Raw genomic sequence first — 16,670 nt, forward strand, 5'->3', positions numbered from 1 at the left:
ACTGTTTCAGATTCCATCTTTCACAGCCAATGTTTTAGAACAAGTATAGGTTTATTAGCACAAGTATAAAAACTGAACAGAGTAGGTGAATAAAAAATCTTATTATAAGACATTATGTAAAACTATTCAAAATTCCATTATTAGTATTTTAGAAGTCATCTTTATCTTATTAGCAAACTGGTTGATTTCCCATCCAAACCCTTCTTTTTCTCTTTTATTCACGCACCACATCCCCACTGTTCTACTGAGGCTGATAATGACTCATCTCCAGCAGAATAGCCTTTTTCAATTTTAGAACTACTTAACACTTAATGTAACTGGTAGATCACTCAAAAGCAATTAATTGTCATCCCTTTAAATGCAAGTTCATCATCTCCTTAATACATGGGATAAAATGGATCAGATGGCATCGGGCTCATCGAGAGCATTAGCTGGTCACACTTGCACGTTTATTTGCACTTAAATGTTTTACTCTACATTCGATGAACCATTAATTCAGTTAGTGCACTTTTATAAATAGTTTGGGGTGTCATCTAGGTTTGAATTAGGAGCACTTGAGAACTACTTAGGGGAGGCCTTCATAAATAACATAAAGCACAAAAATGAACTAATGTGTGGATTTATATAGAGATTCCTCTGAGTGAATTTTAGATGAAGCAAGAGGTATAGATATTGTACCTAAAATGTTAAACTATTATTATTTTCTTTCTGTAGTTGTTTTTGCTTTAATAATAAACCTCTGACAGATTTCTTATTTTCTTCTTTTTTTTTTTCTCTCTTCTGATCCTTTTTACCTTGTAATTCGGTCCATCCAGAGCTGGTGTTTGTGTCTGCTGAAATCTCACCCCCATGTGGTGCTGTGAGCTGAGTGACTGACTGTGTATGTGTGTGTGTGTGTGTGTGTGTGTGTGGCAACCGAACACTCCAGAGCCCATTGCGACTTGACTTCCCAGTGATCTCCAGTTCCTACTCCGAGCCAGCGTGTGGTGTCTGGAGTGTCACATCTGACAACTCAATATACAGCCATGTCGCTACACAGGAGAGGAGCAATCTGAGAGATGATGCACTGGCACAGTCCCTCTATGTCCATCTTTTTCACTGACAGCAAAAGAGAATCCAAGCACGACAGCAGTCTTAAAATGCACATCGGCCACATTTTCTGCTCCCCCTACTTCACACGGCAACTTGTTTACAATCTCGGTACACACGTGTACTCAATTATTAAAGGGGTCAAATTATTTTGCTAAAAATAACATTATTTGGTTTAATGGAATATGTTTATGCAGTTTAAGGTTCAAAAAACACATTATTTTCCACATACTGTGCATCAGAACAGCCGGCATTTTATTCTTCTTTCCCAGGATCGCAGGACATTTGTGTATTTGATTAAAAAAAGCAACAAAGAACATTATAACAAAACACAACAACAACAAAAAATATAAATAAATATATTAAATTATTTTAAATGGCATGTCCTTAAACCTATAACAGTGTCAGAGGCTTTAAATGTAGTAAAATGTAGAGATGTGGAGTGCACCCCCCCCCCCCCAACAAAAAAAAGTAAAAAAAAAAAAAATAGCTGAGGTCTGCTGAAAAATAAAAGCGTAGTGATATCTGTACGTTTGCCAAACTGTGGCAGGTCTTTCTTCCTGCTCCGGGAGTAAGAGGGTGATATAATCATATGTATCTCAGCAGGACAGGGATTTCGGTAGCACTTTATTTTACAGTCCTGTTCCTCATGTAAATACTATGTACTTATTATAGTAATTACAATAACTATGTAACAACTGGGTACTAACCCTGAACCTACCCCTAAACCTAACCCTACCCCATGTAGTTACCTTGTATTACCAGAACTTTCTTAGATAAATACACTGTAAGTACACTATAAGTACATGTTAGTACACGTACTGTAAAATAAAGTGCAACCGGGATTTCACTATGGAACCCTGGGGGAAAATACCACAGAGCTCCACATCAGCAGCATAAAGCTCAAGATATGACTTTCAGGCTTTATTACATCTATGACAATAACATGTCCCATATCTTATTGTAAAACAAACCATATACCAGTTTAACAGTCAAAATTCCTGCCAGTGGATTCCTTTTAGTAAAGCCAGGGAGAATAGGAATAATTTGTATGCTGGTTCATGTTAATTTGTCAATATGGAAAACAGTGAAAATATAAAGTCCAGCATGGATTTTTAATTTTGCATCACATATTTAAGTGGTAAAACAAAGACAGAAAAAGTCTAATTGAAACACTATAATGTTTTGTGTTTGTAGTTGTTGAGTTTCATTAATTAGAGGAAGAGTCCCGGCCACAGCTGGGTTAAACTGCCAAGCTTTGTCTCCAGAGTAACTGGAATGCAGAGGATAGATGTGTTAGCCTCATTTTCATGCTATATGAACAAAAGCTAAGATAATGCTAAGGCTAATTGTAATACTGCTCTTCATTTTCAACATTCTCAGCATTTGTGTGCAGCAGAGGTGGCAAGACAGGAGGCTTAAGATAAATCGATTTAATTAAAATCCAAACCTGATGTCTACTTCAGTCCAGAGGAAGAGGAAAACATGAGGAAACTGTAGTCAGTGTTGGGAAATAGTTGCATTGGCCTTGATCCTAAATTTTACTCTTATGAGAATAAATAAGATATAGAAAATGTGTTTTTAGGCAGTGTTGGTGAAAGTTACTTTTAAAAGAAATGCATTACAATATAGCGTTCCTCCATAAAAAAAGTAGCTAATTATGTTAGTAACTCTTTGGTTATATTGACTATAGAATACCCAAGATGTGTCACTTGTATAATTCTGAATGGTGGAAAATGCAATGCTCAATAGCCGCTCTACCGAACGAAGCCCCACCTTTAGAGTAAAAGAGCCAATCACTTATCGGTAAAGTTAACTCATCACTGCAGCTGCCATTAGAAGTCTCAACTGCTATAAAAACAGTCAGCATCCTGATACGTGCGATCAGGCCTGCGCATGCACACTGGCTGGTCAAGCCTGAAAAATAAGCTTTTTTTTTTAAACACTACTTGAACAAAAGAAACAACATTTATTAGACAGTTGTTGTCAGATATCATTGGTGATTTCAAAAATTACATTTAATCTCAAGCTTGGCTTGTTTTGGAGAATTTGATGTTTTCCTTGCTGGAACTACATTGCTGACTTGTTGGGTTTTGAAAATGAACCTATATTGTGTTAAAAGTTGTAGGTTTGCATTGCATATAATAACTTGAATGTGTGAATGATTAGACTAGCTGACAATCATTAACTTTAAGTTTCAGGTAAAGGTATTTGTAGCTATTATATGGTTTGACAAAAAAAAAAAAATGTTATGTGAATAATATATCAAATTGTATTCACACAACAAAGCCCATTCTGTCAATGACATTACTCTAGACTATTTTAGTCTTTGTATTGTAGCCTAATGGAACTACCGAGAAATGTATAAAGTGACTGCTCAGAGATGAAGATTTTAGATAAAGAAGGTTGACTTTCAATTAGTCAAAGCAAGTGTGCTGTAGATCTCTAAATGTGCTTGCATATTTTACAGGGGATCGGTGAGTTAAAGAAAGGATATCAATGTATCCATATTTCGACTTCCTTACTGGTAATGCTTCTCAAGCAAGTCAAAATAAATTGAATAATTAATTCATGGTGATTTTAAGTCTGAATACTCATTGCAATTTTACCAAAATTCACTTCAAATCTAAATGAATGAATTTTATGACCAGTGACTTCCCCAAAAACACTTTTGTGAAGAAAAAGTAAGAAAGAAAGAAAGAAAGAAAGAGAGAAAGAAAGAAAGAACGAACGAAAGAAAGAATATAAACTAAACAATTAATGCCATTGTTACAATAATAGTGTTTGGGTCTCTGAGAGTTTAATGCAGGGCCCATATCAAGTAAGTTTAAGACGCACAAAGCAGGATGCGACATTTGGCCGAAGTAATGCCATCCCAGTCATCAATATGAGCCATTGCGTCATGGACCATAATAATACTCAGACATCCCCAGATAGTGCATTCATTCAGCCCCCCTCTCTTTAATCCTTTGTCCTGCTTTTCCCTCCCAGAGTCCAGCACCTGAATGTGCAACTCTGTGCCGGGTTGCTTAGCGACGTCGAGTGGCGTTCCTGAGCCAAGAGATCCACTTGTTAAATCGAGACGTAATGTAACACTGACATCTTCCTCCAGCGACCGATCAATGATGCCAACAGGTGTTTTGTTTTTACTCGTGGCGGATATGTGCACGCATGTTATTTATCAGCATTTCGGTCAGTTGTTTTTAGAGTGATCGAGCGCTCAAGTTGTGGATAGGAGCAGATGGCAAACTCATAATCTGCTTTGCTCAGAGCTGCCACGCGCTCCTTGAATCCATCATGCGCCGAGGTAAGAAAATAGCAGAAATGGATTTCAGTGTCACGTATGGATTTTTAATGTGCCTCTGTTTCGTTTATATTTGCTTGTATGTATTAATTTAGTGACATATTTCTTTATTCATTGAAGACTTATTAAGACGTTCAAATACAAAACAGTCTGTGTTTTTGTTCATAGAAGCGAAGGGACGCACTGTGAGGTTTTCAGACTAATTATAAATAAAGTCAGAATAAAACGTTGGGGCTTAAAAGTATGTGTTCTTTTACGTATAGTTGTATATTTATTTTAACAGCGTTTTCAAACGTTTCAGTTACCAGAAAAGTTTGTCAGAGTAGGCTACGTTAAGGTTAAATAGACGCGGGGACTGAAGTCGCGTTAACCCGAGGAGGTAACCATAGTAACAGTCTGCCGCTCGCGACCTTTCCGTCAAGTGTCGGACGAGAAAAAGACAAAGTGCCATTATCACTGAATTACAGATTTATATATTACAAATTATAATCACAAAGCTGAAATTGTATTTGATGGGTAGCTAAAGACAATTCTTATCACGCGGTCAAGAAGAATTTTACCGACAGAAATGCCTTTAAAACGTCGACTCCCAAAAAGTCATTGTATAACTGTCACACTGTTGAAGAGGACAACATTTCCAACGGGTTTTCTTGATCTTTTCATTCAGTCTGATACAAAGTCATTAAGATTGGCTCTAGAAAACCGTTGAAAGTACTGGCAAATAGCCCGCTGGGATTGAAACACGAACCAGGCTGACGACAGTTGAGTTCGTACTCAATCATCAATCTTGTAGATAAGGCAGTATAAACAAACCTGATTTGGTTTTCACCTCTCTAGTGCATAGGTTTTATGTGCAGACCATTTTAGTGAGGTTATTATAATTCTTCTCTTTGCAATGCCAGCTGAATTCAGGGTAGATGTGACATAAATCCAAATGCACCAGCAAAAGTAATTGTTAAGCTTTTCTTGCATCAAGTAGAATCTTAAGAGCCTCAGAAAGGGTGACAGGGTATAATATTTTTCATAAATATGTTTTCACATATGATTTTGCTCTTGCTTTCTCACTTTGGTTTTCTACAGGACTTTGACGGGCCCAAATCCTATCTATCATGTGAAGGCTTTGTCCTCCTTTTTGACATTGTGCCATTAAGCTGCGCTGCCTTACCCAAGGCACTGGACTGTAAAAATGTCACCACCGGCATGACCATCATTACTTATTTAAGATCACTACATCAGAAGGAAACTTCGCCACCAACAACGAATTGGCTCCTTGGGCACAAAGGTGCTATGTTATTACTGTACACCCTAGGCTTTTATGCCTCCCTTGGCCTGGCTGCCCCTCAGGGCAACTTTCCCAGGCTCGAGAACATAGGGGCATATAAATCTGTCAGCACCATGCCAACGAGGGCCACATGTGGAATTCCCGAGAGAAGTACTTTCTGTCAAGCCGGCCAGGTTCAGGAGGATCTTCACACCTGTTTCCAGAAGTTCTGTATCCAGGAGTGTCCGTACAGCTCCTCTACGCTAGACTACACCGACATCCTCGCCACAAGTGCGGGCATGTGCTGGAAGGGTGATGCACGGGACCACCGTCCAGGCGCAAAGGCCGATTTCACCAGCTTCATCTTTCCGACCCCGAGAGGTTGTCCGGCTTCCCCGTCAACTCTAAGCTTCGGCCCAGCGAGCTCATTTACTCTAACAATGTGGCTGAAACTCGAGCAAGACACTGTAATGTAAGTAGACACACGTCCAGAATTTTCCCTTAAGAAGATCAGAGAGGCAGTGCAAGTGTTTCTGTCACTTAGAGAGTGAATATTTTACTTAATCAACCGGATCAGTTTCAATACCTGCGCCGTTCCAGGAAAAGAATGACTTGTTAGAACACCGCTGTATGATCTAAGCCTGATATGGATTAGCTCAGCTGCTCGCCTTGCCAGAGCTGGTTTTATTCAATCTATAGTTGCGTAGTTGATCCCTACTCAGCTGTTGGTTGTCCTCACCTCATTTTCAGACATTTCCTCTGTTGTATCTCCACTCTGAAACCATGTTGGTACATGGAACACATTCTGTGAGGAGTCCTGCCAAGCTGAAAAAGCTCTGAGCCCTGTTTGCTCTGCTCCGGCAACACCAGCTGTGGCCAGTTTTAGATCAATGAAATGAAATTGCCACAGTGTTTCTCCTGTGCTCTGGCAAAAAAAAGCATCAACTCAAAGGACACTTTGTTTTTCCACAGCACAGAAAATGATATAGTTGAAAGTGGGTGATGGGATGAAAGGATGGAGTCAGAGAGGCTGTGGAAGAAGAACAACTGTTTCAGCGTTTTATATCAAGTGCAGAGCATTAAAAGAGAGAGAAAGCCACAAGCGTGTACAGTAGTGTTGAAAAATAAATAAGCGAGTCTGTGCGGTCAAGGCGGTTCATCTGTCGCATTTTCTCCTTGAAGCGGCGTGAGGCAGAGTCAACAGGCTTGCGTGTTTATTCTGTTCTTAGTGAATTAATTGGCCTGTGTTTAATACCTGCCTAAGATCCCCTTGGTAATATGACATAAAAATATACACCGCTCAGATGTAGTTTTTTGGAACACTTGCCTTAGTAGACATATTGAATACTAAAATGTTGCATTCCCTGGAGAAGTCTGGCCTAATTGCAAGTAGAGCAGGCAGCAGAAGCTTGGCTGTAGGTGAGATGTTTTGACTCCGGGGCCAGCCGCAACCTGAGTACAAATGCTTTATGATTTATTGGATGCTGTGGCCTTGTGTTCGTAAATGCTGCTGTTTCCTGTAAAACGTCTGTAATGGTGTTTCATATGACAGTGTATGAGTGTGTCTTCGAGTAACGAGAAAAGCCAAATGGAAAATATTGATACGACATGCATAAATGTCAGAGTGATGTTCATTTTAGATGGCAACAAATTTCACGGTAAAAGCGAGTTGGATTATTTTAAAGGTATATTTTGAAGGTGTATTGATTGTTTACTGATATCGTTCACTGTTTACTATATGAAACAATGAGGTGTTACATATGAAGATGCATTAGGCAATTCAACATATTTTATGTAAATTTAGGCCTGTTCTGGATATTCTTTTATGTGGCTTATTTTGAGCACTTGAATTTCTCTCAGCAAAATTATTAATGTTTGTTTTCCTAATGTGCAGGACTTTATTGGAAAAGAGGGCTGTGGGCAGACTGGTGCTGCTGGTGACAGTCTCCAAGGAAGACATTCAGATTCACTACGGCATTCACAGCAAACAAAACTTCTCTATAAGCATGAAGACTGCAGGTCATATCAGCATAGGCGTCTGGACACACATGTCTCTACAGGTAGGCATCATGTTTCTATTCTCTTATTCTTTCCATGATTATTTATATCACATACTCTTCAAGACAACATTACAGCATGTATCTTCATAATGTGATATCCAACTGTAAAGTTAAACTGAATATTTAGTGTTCAATGAAGTATTTCCTGCTTAGGTGTCAGTAGGGATGAAACGAGTTTCTAGCTTTGTGGCAGAATCATATGATGTAAGCTTGGTCAGGTGTCATGTAGTGTTGCTTTGGCAACAATAAATCACCATCCATTCATATTTGAGCTTGATTTCATTTGAGTAGCCGCTGAAAAATATTGATATTAATATTGTGTTGTGAGAACCCACAGCAGGTTTTAGCTGAAACCATGTCACAACAGATTTCCACTTTGGACAAAATGCATGAATAGAAGGTGTTAATTACAGTGGTAAACATCTGCTTTCCTGCAGCTGTGAGGGCAGGAAGGGGGAAGAGTGCAGGTCAACCCCTCATACACCCCGCTCTGAATACATATCAACACACACACCAGGTCCAGTCGCTCCTGCATCATTCCTGTCAGAAACATTCAGCTGCTTTTGCCTCTGCTTTGTCTTCAAAGAATGATCCGCATCCAGATCAGCTAGCAAACATGAAGAGCACAAAACTGTGGAATTGCTGGGTCATGTTTCATTCTCAGCTTTTAGAGTCCTTTGCACTGACAAAGTACCAGTCAGTCCCATTAGGACCGGCTCTCTGGCATTGGAAATGGCAGCCTGTATCTCTGTGTCAGAAATGAAAGGAGAAGCAGCAGAGGATAAACTTGGCCATCATCAGGAAACAGAGTACTCTGTCTGTGGAGAGTATTACCTTACAATAGTAGTGATTATTATGGCTTTAAATTGCATTCGTTCAGATTATGAATAGCAGGTTGACTTCTAGGACAGAAAACATTATTATGATAATGAGATCCTTCACACAAATTCACAGGTAATATGCTGCCTTGCTGTGACAGCCTTGACTTGGACTATAAGATATATTTTCTGTGCCCATTAGGAATTTTAAACTGCAGACCGGACATTGTATTCTAGGGACAAAATTAGCCTATTTTCAGCCTTAACTCTTCATGGTGGTCTACTTGCTGAAGACTATTACTGACACCGTCTCTAAGTACCTGGTGTTAGGCAAGCTTTTATGTTTTTTTTTTCTTAAGTACTGAACTATCTCTTGAATATGATTATGATTATTCATCTGACTTTTTTTTTAAGTGACAGACAGACCTTTTAACTGTAAAATTATATATTTTCAATATCGACTAGTTAGTGGTTTTTCTTGAACAATGAATGATGTAGTTGGACTTTAGGCTGATTTAGGTTTTAAGATTTAGTATGCATTTCTCAGGGATATGTTATTGTTTTAATAAGATAAATGACAGGTATTAATATCTGTCTGTTATTCCCATTTAAAGGCTGTAAGAAACCCATTTCTGAGAAATCTCTTAATTCGTTACAAAGTACCAAAAAAAATCATCAACTAGTCGACCTGAATAGTGAACTAGGCAAGTGTTCCCAAACATTTTTTTGTCTTATTACTTGAATCATCAACACCAAACTAAAATGTAAAGGTGCTTCCAAAATAAAGAATTAAATTCAGTTCAATTCAAGTGTATATGTAAAGCGCATTTTATGATACAAATTTTTGCAAAGCAACTTACAGAAAATTACGTTTCTACTATACTGTAGTTGAATAGAGATTCACTGCACTAGCATACCATTCAGTCCCATTCATACTGTTAACATTAGTTTTTGTCAAAAGCAAACCAAATAATTAAGCACCCTTACAGGTAACGGTCTTCCTGCTTTTGAGGAATCCTGTATATGGTCAAAAAAAAAAAAAAAAAACCTCCAAGATAAAGAGAGTGGAGGAAAAAAGAAACACTCAAAAGGAATACAGCATTACAGCATTTAGAAAGGCTTCAGGGAAAAAGAAAGAGGAGTTGGTCTGCAGGTGTTTGTCCATAGTCATTACTTTAAAAGGAGAGTGAGAGCAACAGCGGAGGAGAAGAGAAGAGTGATATGCCTTTTATGCTGTCCACTTGGATGACGATGAGGAGCGACAGTGGGCTCCTGTCAGTTGTTTGTTGTGCTGCTTATTGTGGGTAATTTGTCTCTATGAAGTTGTGGGCTGTAATTAAGATCAAGCAAGTATCGAGACTCGGCAGGGAGGAAAAATTACAACAGCGTTCTTTTTGTCTCTTTGCAAGTCAGTTCAAAACCGTGAACGTATCACAGCGTAGCTGATGAGCCTTGGCAGGTCTCGACACATGAAAAGAGTTGTCGAAGGGGGAAAGTTGAAAATGTAAATGCCAAAGAGGAACAGTGATTACAGCCACTCCTCAACGTAAATCTGAATTATCATATCAATGCGTGTCAGGTGCCTGTCATGACTCTTATGAATGGTTAAAACTTCTTGTTCTTGCATATGAAAGTTGGAACTTTGATGCAGTTCTTCTCTAGTGAAGTGGGGATCATTACATCAACATATTGTCCATTTGATGGTATCCATGTCACAGACTTTGTTTTGTCTGCTTTTACTTTCAGGTCTCATTTTTGGTTAAAATTTAAAAAGATGCTGTGATACCAGGTAGCGACTAGACCTTTATTGGGTCAAATAGAACTGAGTTATGCTTCTTGAGAACTTATTTATCCCTTTAATTTCTCATTTAGAAGTTGAAATAAAACCATTATCAGTTTCCTTTGCGATTGATTCTAAATTTCCTGAAATGACAGTGTTTTTTCATTCAGTTTCTTAACTAATGAGTAGAATCATAAACTAATGAGTAAAATCATAAAGTCTTGAATATTAATTTAGTTAGTTCCAGCTCTTTAATTTGTTTGGGTGAGGGTGTTTCAAGAGCCCTAATGAACAGTCAAAAATGATTTTTCAATTAATCTTTCTGCAGGTTGACAATTGGTTGTTTTATGAGTGAGTCTTCGATCTGTTAACTCCTTCGTTTGAAAACAAACTTTTATGAGTGATTCACTGAATGGTATTTAATGAATGGATTCCCTAAAAAACAATGATTCTTGCAGAAGACAAACCAATTATAAGTGAATCGTTTGAATTAACCGCTCAACTGGTTCATTCAGTGTTGCTCAGAGACATGCACCTGTTAATTCTGCTTGATTTCATTTGGCGCTAAGTAGCAACATCGTGTCTAAAATGCTTTTAATTTATTCAATATTATCCTCTCAATTATTGAACAGTATTGTTTATAACACTATGTTCTGCAGCTCCTGTGGGAAGCAGTCTGAAACTGTGCTCTTGTGGCTGTTTATATGTTGTCTTTGGCTGTTCGAAGTTCGTGAGAATCCCACAAGTTAATGAACATTTTCACGCACAATTAGAGCTTCCACAAGGGTCTAGGCCTTGGCCATGCCATTTCGATCGCAGAGGCTTGCACTGTGGCAGACGCTCGTTCTCCGGGGACATTTGTTTTGGCCAAGAGCTGCCGAGTCTCAAGCTCTTAACCCGAATGTGCACATGGCTCATCACCCTGAGTGAACTTCACCCCACCCAAAGATAAGTAGGCCAGCCAGCCCGTGGCCAAGGGCCCTTTGAGCCAAAGGACCACTAAAACCGGGGTGCTGTGGTGGGGTTGGAAAAGGGTATCTGGCTGCCTCGAGTCAAACTATATGTGTGAGAAAGAAAAAGATAATGCAGGATAATGCAGGATGATAAAATCCTGTAGGCAGCTCGCTTTCTCAGTAGTAATACAGTCTTTAACACAAATAGACTCTCACTTCCATTACTTCCTGTTGCTGTAAATTATGATAAATTATAATTTTTCACATGGATAACACACTTCAAATTCTAAATTCAAATATCGACAATGTCACGCAGATGTTTATTTTTGTAGATAAAGGTGTGCTGTAAATAAACTTTGCACAAGCAGAGGAGTAAATCTCTAGCAGAGGAGACATCAGCGCTGCTATCAAGTTGCCCTCTGGCTTTGGAAGGGGAGCTGGCAGCGGGTCAGCTGAACTTTCAGAGCTTCTCATGCCACCCAGAGTGATGGAGACTGATTGGCAGCGCAAGTGAAGGTGAAGCAAGGTGGATGGAAGCAAGGAGAGCTTCCACCTTTCCCCAGCTCACTGTCCACAGGCACTGGAGGCCACGAGTGGCGAATAAATCACCCCAAAGTGTTGACAGGAAATTAGAGTCTTCTCAGCTTTAAGTTCTTGGAGTTGACTTCTACAGGACATGGGCGTCTTGCAGCACTTGTGAATATACTGGCTTTAAATTATGTGTTGTATCGAGAGGAAAATACACTGGCCTTTTGAGAACCCCCAACAATGACGTGCAGAGCATTGTTTAATCTGGTCCATTGAGGTGTTTATATGTGTTTCAGCACATCAATGTCAGATGGAATTAAACATTTGCCTAGAGATGGGCTTTCCTTGGCAAGTTTTATCAGGAGTCTTTATTCAGATTAAAGTCTGAGAAGATCAGTGGCTGATGGATATATATCAAAAGGGGCAATGCTGAGTGACAGTGCTTCCTGCGAAACTGGTAATGGCCATAAGTCGATGTGAGCAATTTCACAGTATATTATGTCTCTCAGACTGGGCATGAGTAACAATGACAGACGAGCATACGACCAAGGGGCAAAAAACATCCTGGAAATCGTCCGCACTGATCAGACAGATCAAATGCATTGTGTGGCTGCATTGGAGTCCTGTAATCTGTCATAGCTGCAGGGTCGTGGCTCTTTGCAGATGTGGCGGAGCTGATTACGTCTCCTCTGTTTAGCCTCCACTGTCCTTCTGCCTAGTTAGCATGTGTTTATTGCTAGTGAAAGGCGCAAGAGGGGTGGGTAGAGGAAAAATGAAGTGTACAATCCTGGATCTGAGGCCTGTCAGGAGATGGATGGGTAGCTCGTGGCATGCTGTCCCAGTATCCACAATCTGTAAAGTGTACAGCAAAGTCATATTAACACACCAGGACTCATTGCACTACATAAATAAAGCTGGACTGCAATAAGTCAGGTGCTAAAATAGAGAAATTAAACATTTTGATCCATAAATGAGCCAGAGCTGGAGTTCTCTTTGTGTTTCCATTAATTCAAAATCATAAACAAATGAGAGAAAAGGTAAATTACAGGAAAATCACTTGCAGACATTGCTCTTTTCATTCCTGAAGCCTCATTGAATTCACCTTCCTCGCTTACTGGTGAGAGATAATGCTTGATTAATATCCTTAATGACAACCGGATCAATTAGGAACATTTGCACTTGTAAATTGATTGTAAATGTCATGTTTTCAAGAAACAGTCCACTTGAAATCATTATCCTGATGTAAAAAGATTGTAATTCATCACAAACATAGATATTCCTGCATCAGCAGTTACCCCAGCAGGAAGACCATTAATGATACTATAAAACCAAACAGCTTCCAGTAAAACAATTTTTCCATATGATTACAAAGACTGGTGTTTATGAATACTTGCTAATTTCCCAGTATAAAATGTCAAAGCTGCAATATATTCGTTGCACTCTCTGTTCTGTAATGCACAGTCACTACTTTAACATATGGTAAATATGTATCTATTGTTGGAAATGTGTAATTTTGTAATAATATGTAATTTTAAGGTACAACCATTTCTCTTCTGCCTGGATTTTACAGGGTCCTTAGCATCATAAACAAACTTTTTCAAGCTTTTTCTTTATGTGAAGAGGCTCATTCTTTACGGACACATGACCCAAACTGTAGAATAGATAGAGTAATATTACATTATATTGAGAACCTAGTTAGTAAAATATTCTGTTCGGACACAGTGAACAGTGTGTTTGTTTGTGTGTTGGGGGGGGGGGGGTTATGACTCAAGATATGCTTTCCGTGTAAAGCATAGCCTCTCAAGAGTTATTACCTTTATTAAAAGCGCTGACACATTGCCTTATATATTTCTGCCCTCTCCAGCTCCACAGAGACAATTTTCCTTTCTTAAATAAACTGTCACGCTAGTCTTAATATATTGTTGCCATCCTTACAGCAGGAGGAAAAAGGCTGATATAAAACATGTATATGTGAGATTGGCAATTGTATCTTTAGTGTACCTGAGTAGAACAAATGTTCCTCCCTCATGGCTGTGTTAATGTGATAAAGGGGAAATTGGCTTTTCATCAGTTTTCTTCGCATTGTATTGGTGGACAGTGAAGAGAGCCTCTGGCGTCAATAGCAGCACCTCAAACTTCCTGTCTGTTATATTTCACATCACCACACTGGCCTCTGAGTGCATTATGAAACATGTGATAATGTAACAAATTACAAATAGGAAAACCTTTTTGCTTCAGTTAAATGATAGGAGTCACAGGGAGGCCTAGCTATGAGCCGTAAATAAAACATCTCATGTGTTTGCGGTTATGTATGTGTGAGTTTGTATGAGGTAGCGGGAGAGAGTGTGTGTTCAGATAGAAGGACAGGGCTTCAGCAGGTATCAGTATTAAAAGAGGAGGATTGCTTGCGCTTATACCCTCATCCAGAGTGGAATATTTCTAGAGGCCCTGACAGCTCCTCCAGTGCTGAAATGGAAAGGGCTTTATCATGGAATGGTTTGTCTCTCACGCTGCTGCAGACGACTTGGCTTCAGGTTAAGCTTGTATCTGCCCCTGCTTTATGGTTCAAGCCCAAAGATCACAACTTTGTTTTTGGTATGAATTATGAAATCGCTGCTATAAAAAGCCCCCAGTTAGATTTTAGAAAGATTGTGCACTGTTGTTTTCTTAGAACAAAAACAAAAAGAGTTTCAAGTCTTTCTTAAATCTCATGTCAGATGGTCTGCTTCAGTTTAAAGCGGCCGTATTTTATTAGTTTATTCATTTTTCCCCCCAGAGGTTTCTTTCTACAAATACAGCTATAATTTACTTTTTCCCTGATCATTTTTTTGCTTTCTCTCAGACCTTTGGAGGCAAAGTGCAGACTGCTGTTGAGTCTAATATAGTGTAATAATCTGTTTCCTTCTCAGGATTTCAGTGCAAATGGTCTAAAGTGTTAAACCCTTCCAAAACAAGCTGTTTTTGCGACTCGGTTTAAATAAATGTTAAGTTGTGTTTTTAGTTCATAAACTTTATTTTAAATGATGACGTATTATTAGCTTTTTCATTTGTGACCCTTTTAAAGATCTTGTTGTGTTGCCACATGTAAAACAACAACAACGCTAGCTAATATTTGTTTAATATTGACCTCTACAAGGCTGATGGACAGAAGACCTTTAGCAGTTAGCTAGTATTACTATTTCTTAATGTCAGCCAGTGATTATGTTACATCTTTGGCTCTGTGTTGTGGTGTCTTACAACACTCTTAGTGTTGTCATTTCCCACAGATTTAAAACTGAAAAATGTTTAATCAAATTATTTTCCCACCATTTCCAAAATATGTATTTATGAGGCTACTTAAAGGGTTAGTTCACCCCAAAATGAAAATTAAGCCATAAATTACTCACCCTGAAGTAATCATAGGTGTGTATGACTTTCTTCTTTCAGACGCATCCAGTTGGAGTTATTTAAAAAAAATTGTCTTTGATCATTCAAGCTGTTTGATGCCACGCAGCGGGTGTTGCACTGCATCAGTCCTTGAGAAGTTTGTTAAAAAGCGCAACCATTAACAAAAAGTGTCTCACACGGCTCCTGGGGGTAAACAAAGGCCTCCTGTAGCTAATCGATGCGTTTTTGAAAGAAAGAGTTGTAAATGAAGCAGTTCCGGGGTTATGATGAGGTCAGCTTTGCGCATGTGAGACTTTTTTTTTATTGATTAGCTTTTTATTTAAATTCTCTTGGACTGATGCAGTGCATCACCAGCTGAATGGCATCAAAAAACTTGAAAGATCAAAGAAAATTAATTAAATAACTCTGACTGGATTCGTATGATAAAGAAGAAAGCCATATACACCTAGGATGACTTCAAGGTGAGTAATTTATGGCCTAATTTAAATTTCTGGGTGAACTAACCATTTAATGTAAAGGCACAATAGTTTAGGTGGAAAAAATGTTTCAGGAGTTTTTATTTCTAGTGAGACATTTGCTTAATAGCCATTGTTATATAAATAATGGCATACATTTGTTGCACATTCTGGTAAATCCCTGTGCAGATTAAATGTTCCATTTTCAATTTGAAAGTGGAGAGGAGCTTTTAAGATGTCAGCACCTGCTGATTAGTATGTTACTAAGAGCTCCACAGAATGGCCAGTTATTAATCTGCTCCACACTGGTTTGATCTCATAGGCAGCGTTCCAGACAGGTCAGACCAGTCCCACACTACCAACACACACTTGCATTCTAATACAATAAGAGCTGGTCAAGTGATATACTTAGGGCACAAGCAGTTCAAATCAAGAAACACTTTCCCCCCCACCTTAAACACACACACAGATGCACGCTCTTGGATTATTGCAGCAAATAAGCTGTGTGACCAGCAAAAGTTTATGATTCTTACATTTTGTTCATGAAGGTAATCTTCTCAAAAGAATGATTTAGAAATTATTAAAACTAAAGTTGCACGATTTCAACAAGACCACCACTAACTGTCCAACAACCCAGGGCTGACGACTGATCTAAAGTATCCATGTAGAAATTTGTTATCCTTTTTTTAAAATAGGAAAGTGCCCAGGAAACATTGCTCATAAAAAGTTGCCTAACAGTTTTGATGTTACAAAAAGGCTTGATTAAACAGGTGGAAAAAATACCCACATATTATCCCAAAAGCAAAAGTTACTAGAATGGAAGGAGAGTAAATAAAAGCTAGGAATGCAACAAAAGGAGCACCAGAGCTCTTTCAAGAGTCTGCAGGGCTGGTAAATGGAAGAAGCACTTCAGGATTCATTTACATCACTGTGACGTTGCTTCAAATCTCAGCTGCATGTCATTGGCCGGTTAGAGATTTCAAGAATAGCCTCTCTACAGTTTTCAATCAGCGGCCATGAAAGAGAGCAGCTTAA

At 38.8% G+C, this 16,670-nt stretch overlaps 1 protein-coding gene across 1 annotated transcript in view; it reads left to right on the plus strand.

The window, feature by feature from the left end:
• Positions 1-4,011: 4,011 nt before the first annotated feature.
• The window catches only part of ush2a (Usher syndrome 2A (autosomal recessive, mild)), a 202,054-nt gene continuing 189,395 nt past the window's right edge, over positions 4,012-16,670 (plus strand). Inside the window, exons 1-3 of the mRNA XM_026263516.1 lie at positions 4,012-4,396; positions 5,474-6,126; positions 7,549-7,714. Coding sequence (XP_026119301.1) covers positions 5,594-6,126; positions 7,549-7,714 — 699 coding nt within the window. The 5' untranslated portion in view covers positions 4,012-4,396; positions 5,474-5,593. The remainder of the gene's footprint in view (positions 4,397-5,473; positions 6,127-7,548; positions 7,715-16,670) is intronic.

Source organism: Carassius auratus, unplaced genomic scaffold (genome assembly GCF_003368295.1).
Source record: "Carassius auratus strain Wakin unplaced genomic scaffold, ASM336829v1 scaf_tig00216558, whole genome shotgun sequence".
In the NCBI taxonomy this organism is placed as follows: domain Eukaryota; kingdom Metazoa; phylum Chordata; class Actinopteri; order Cypriniformes; family Cyprinidae; genus Carassius; species Carassius auratus.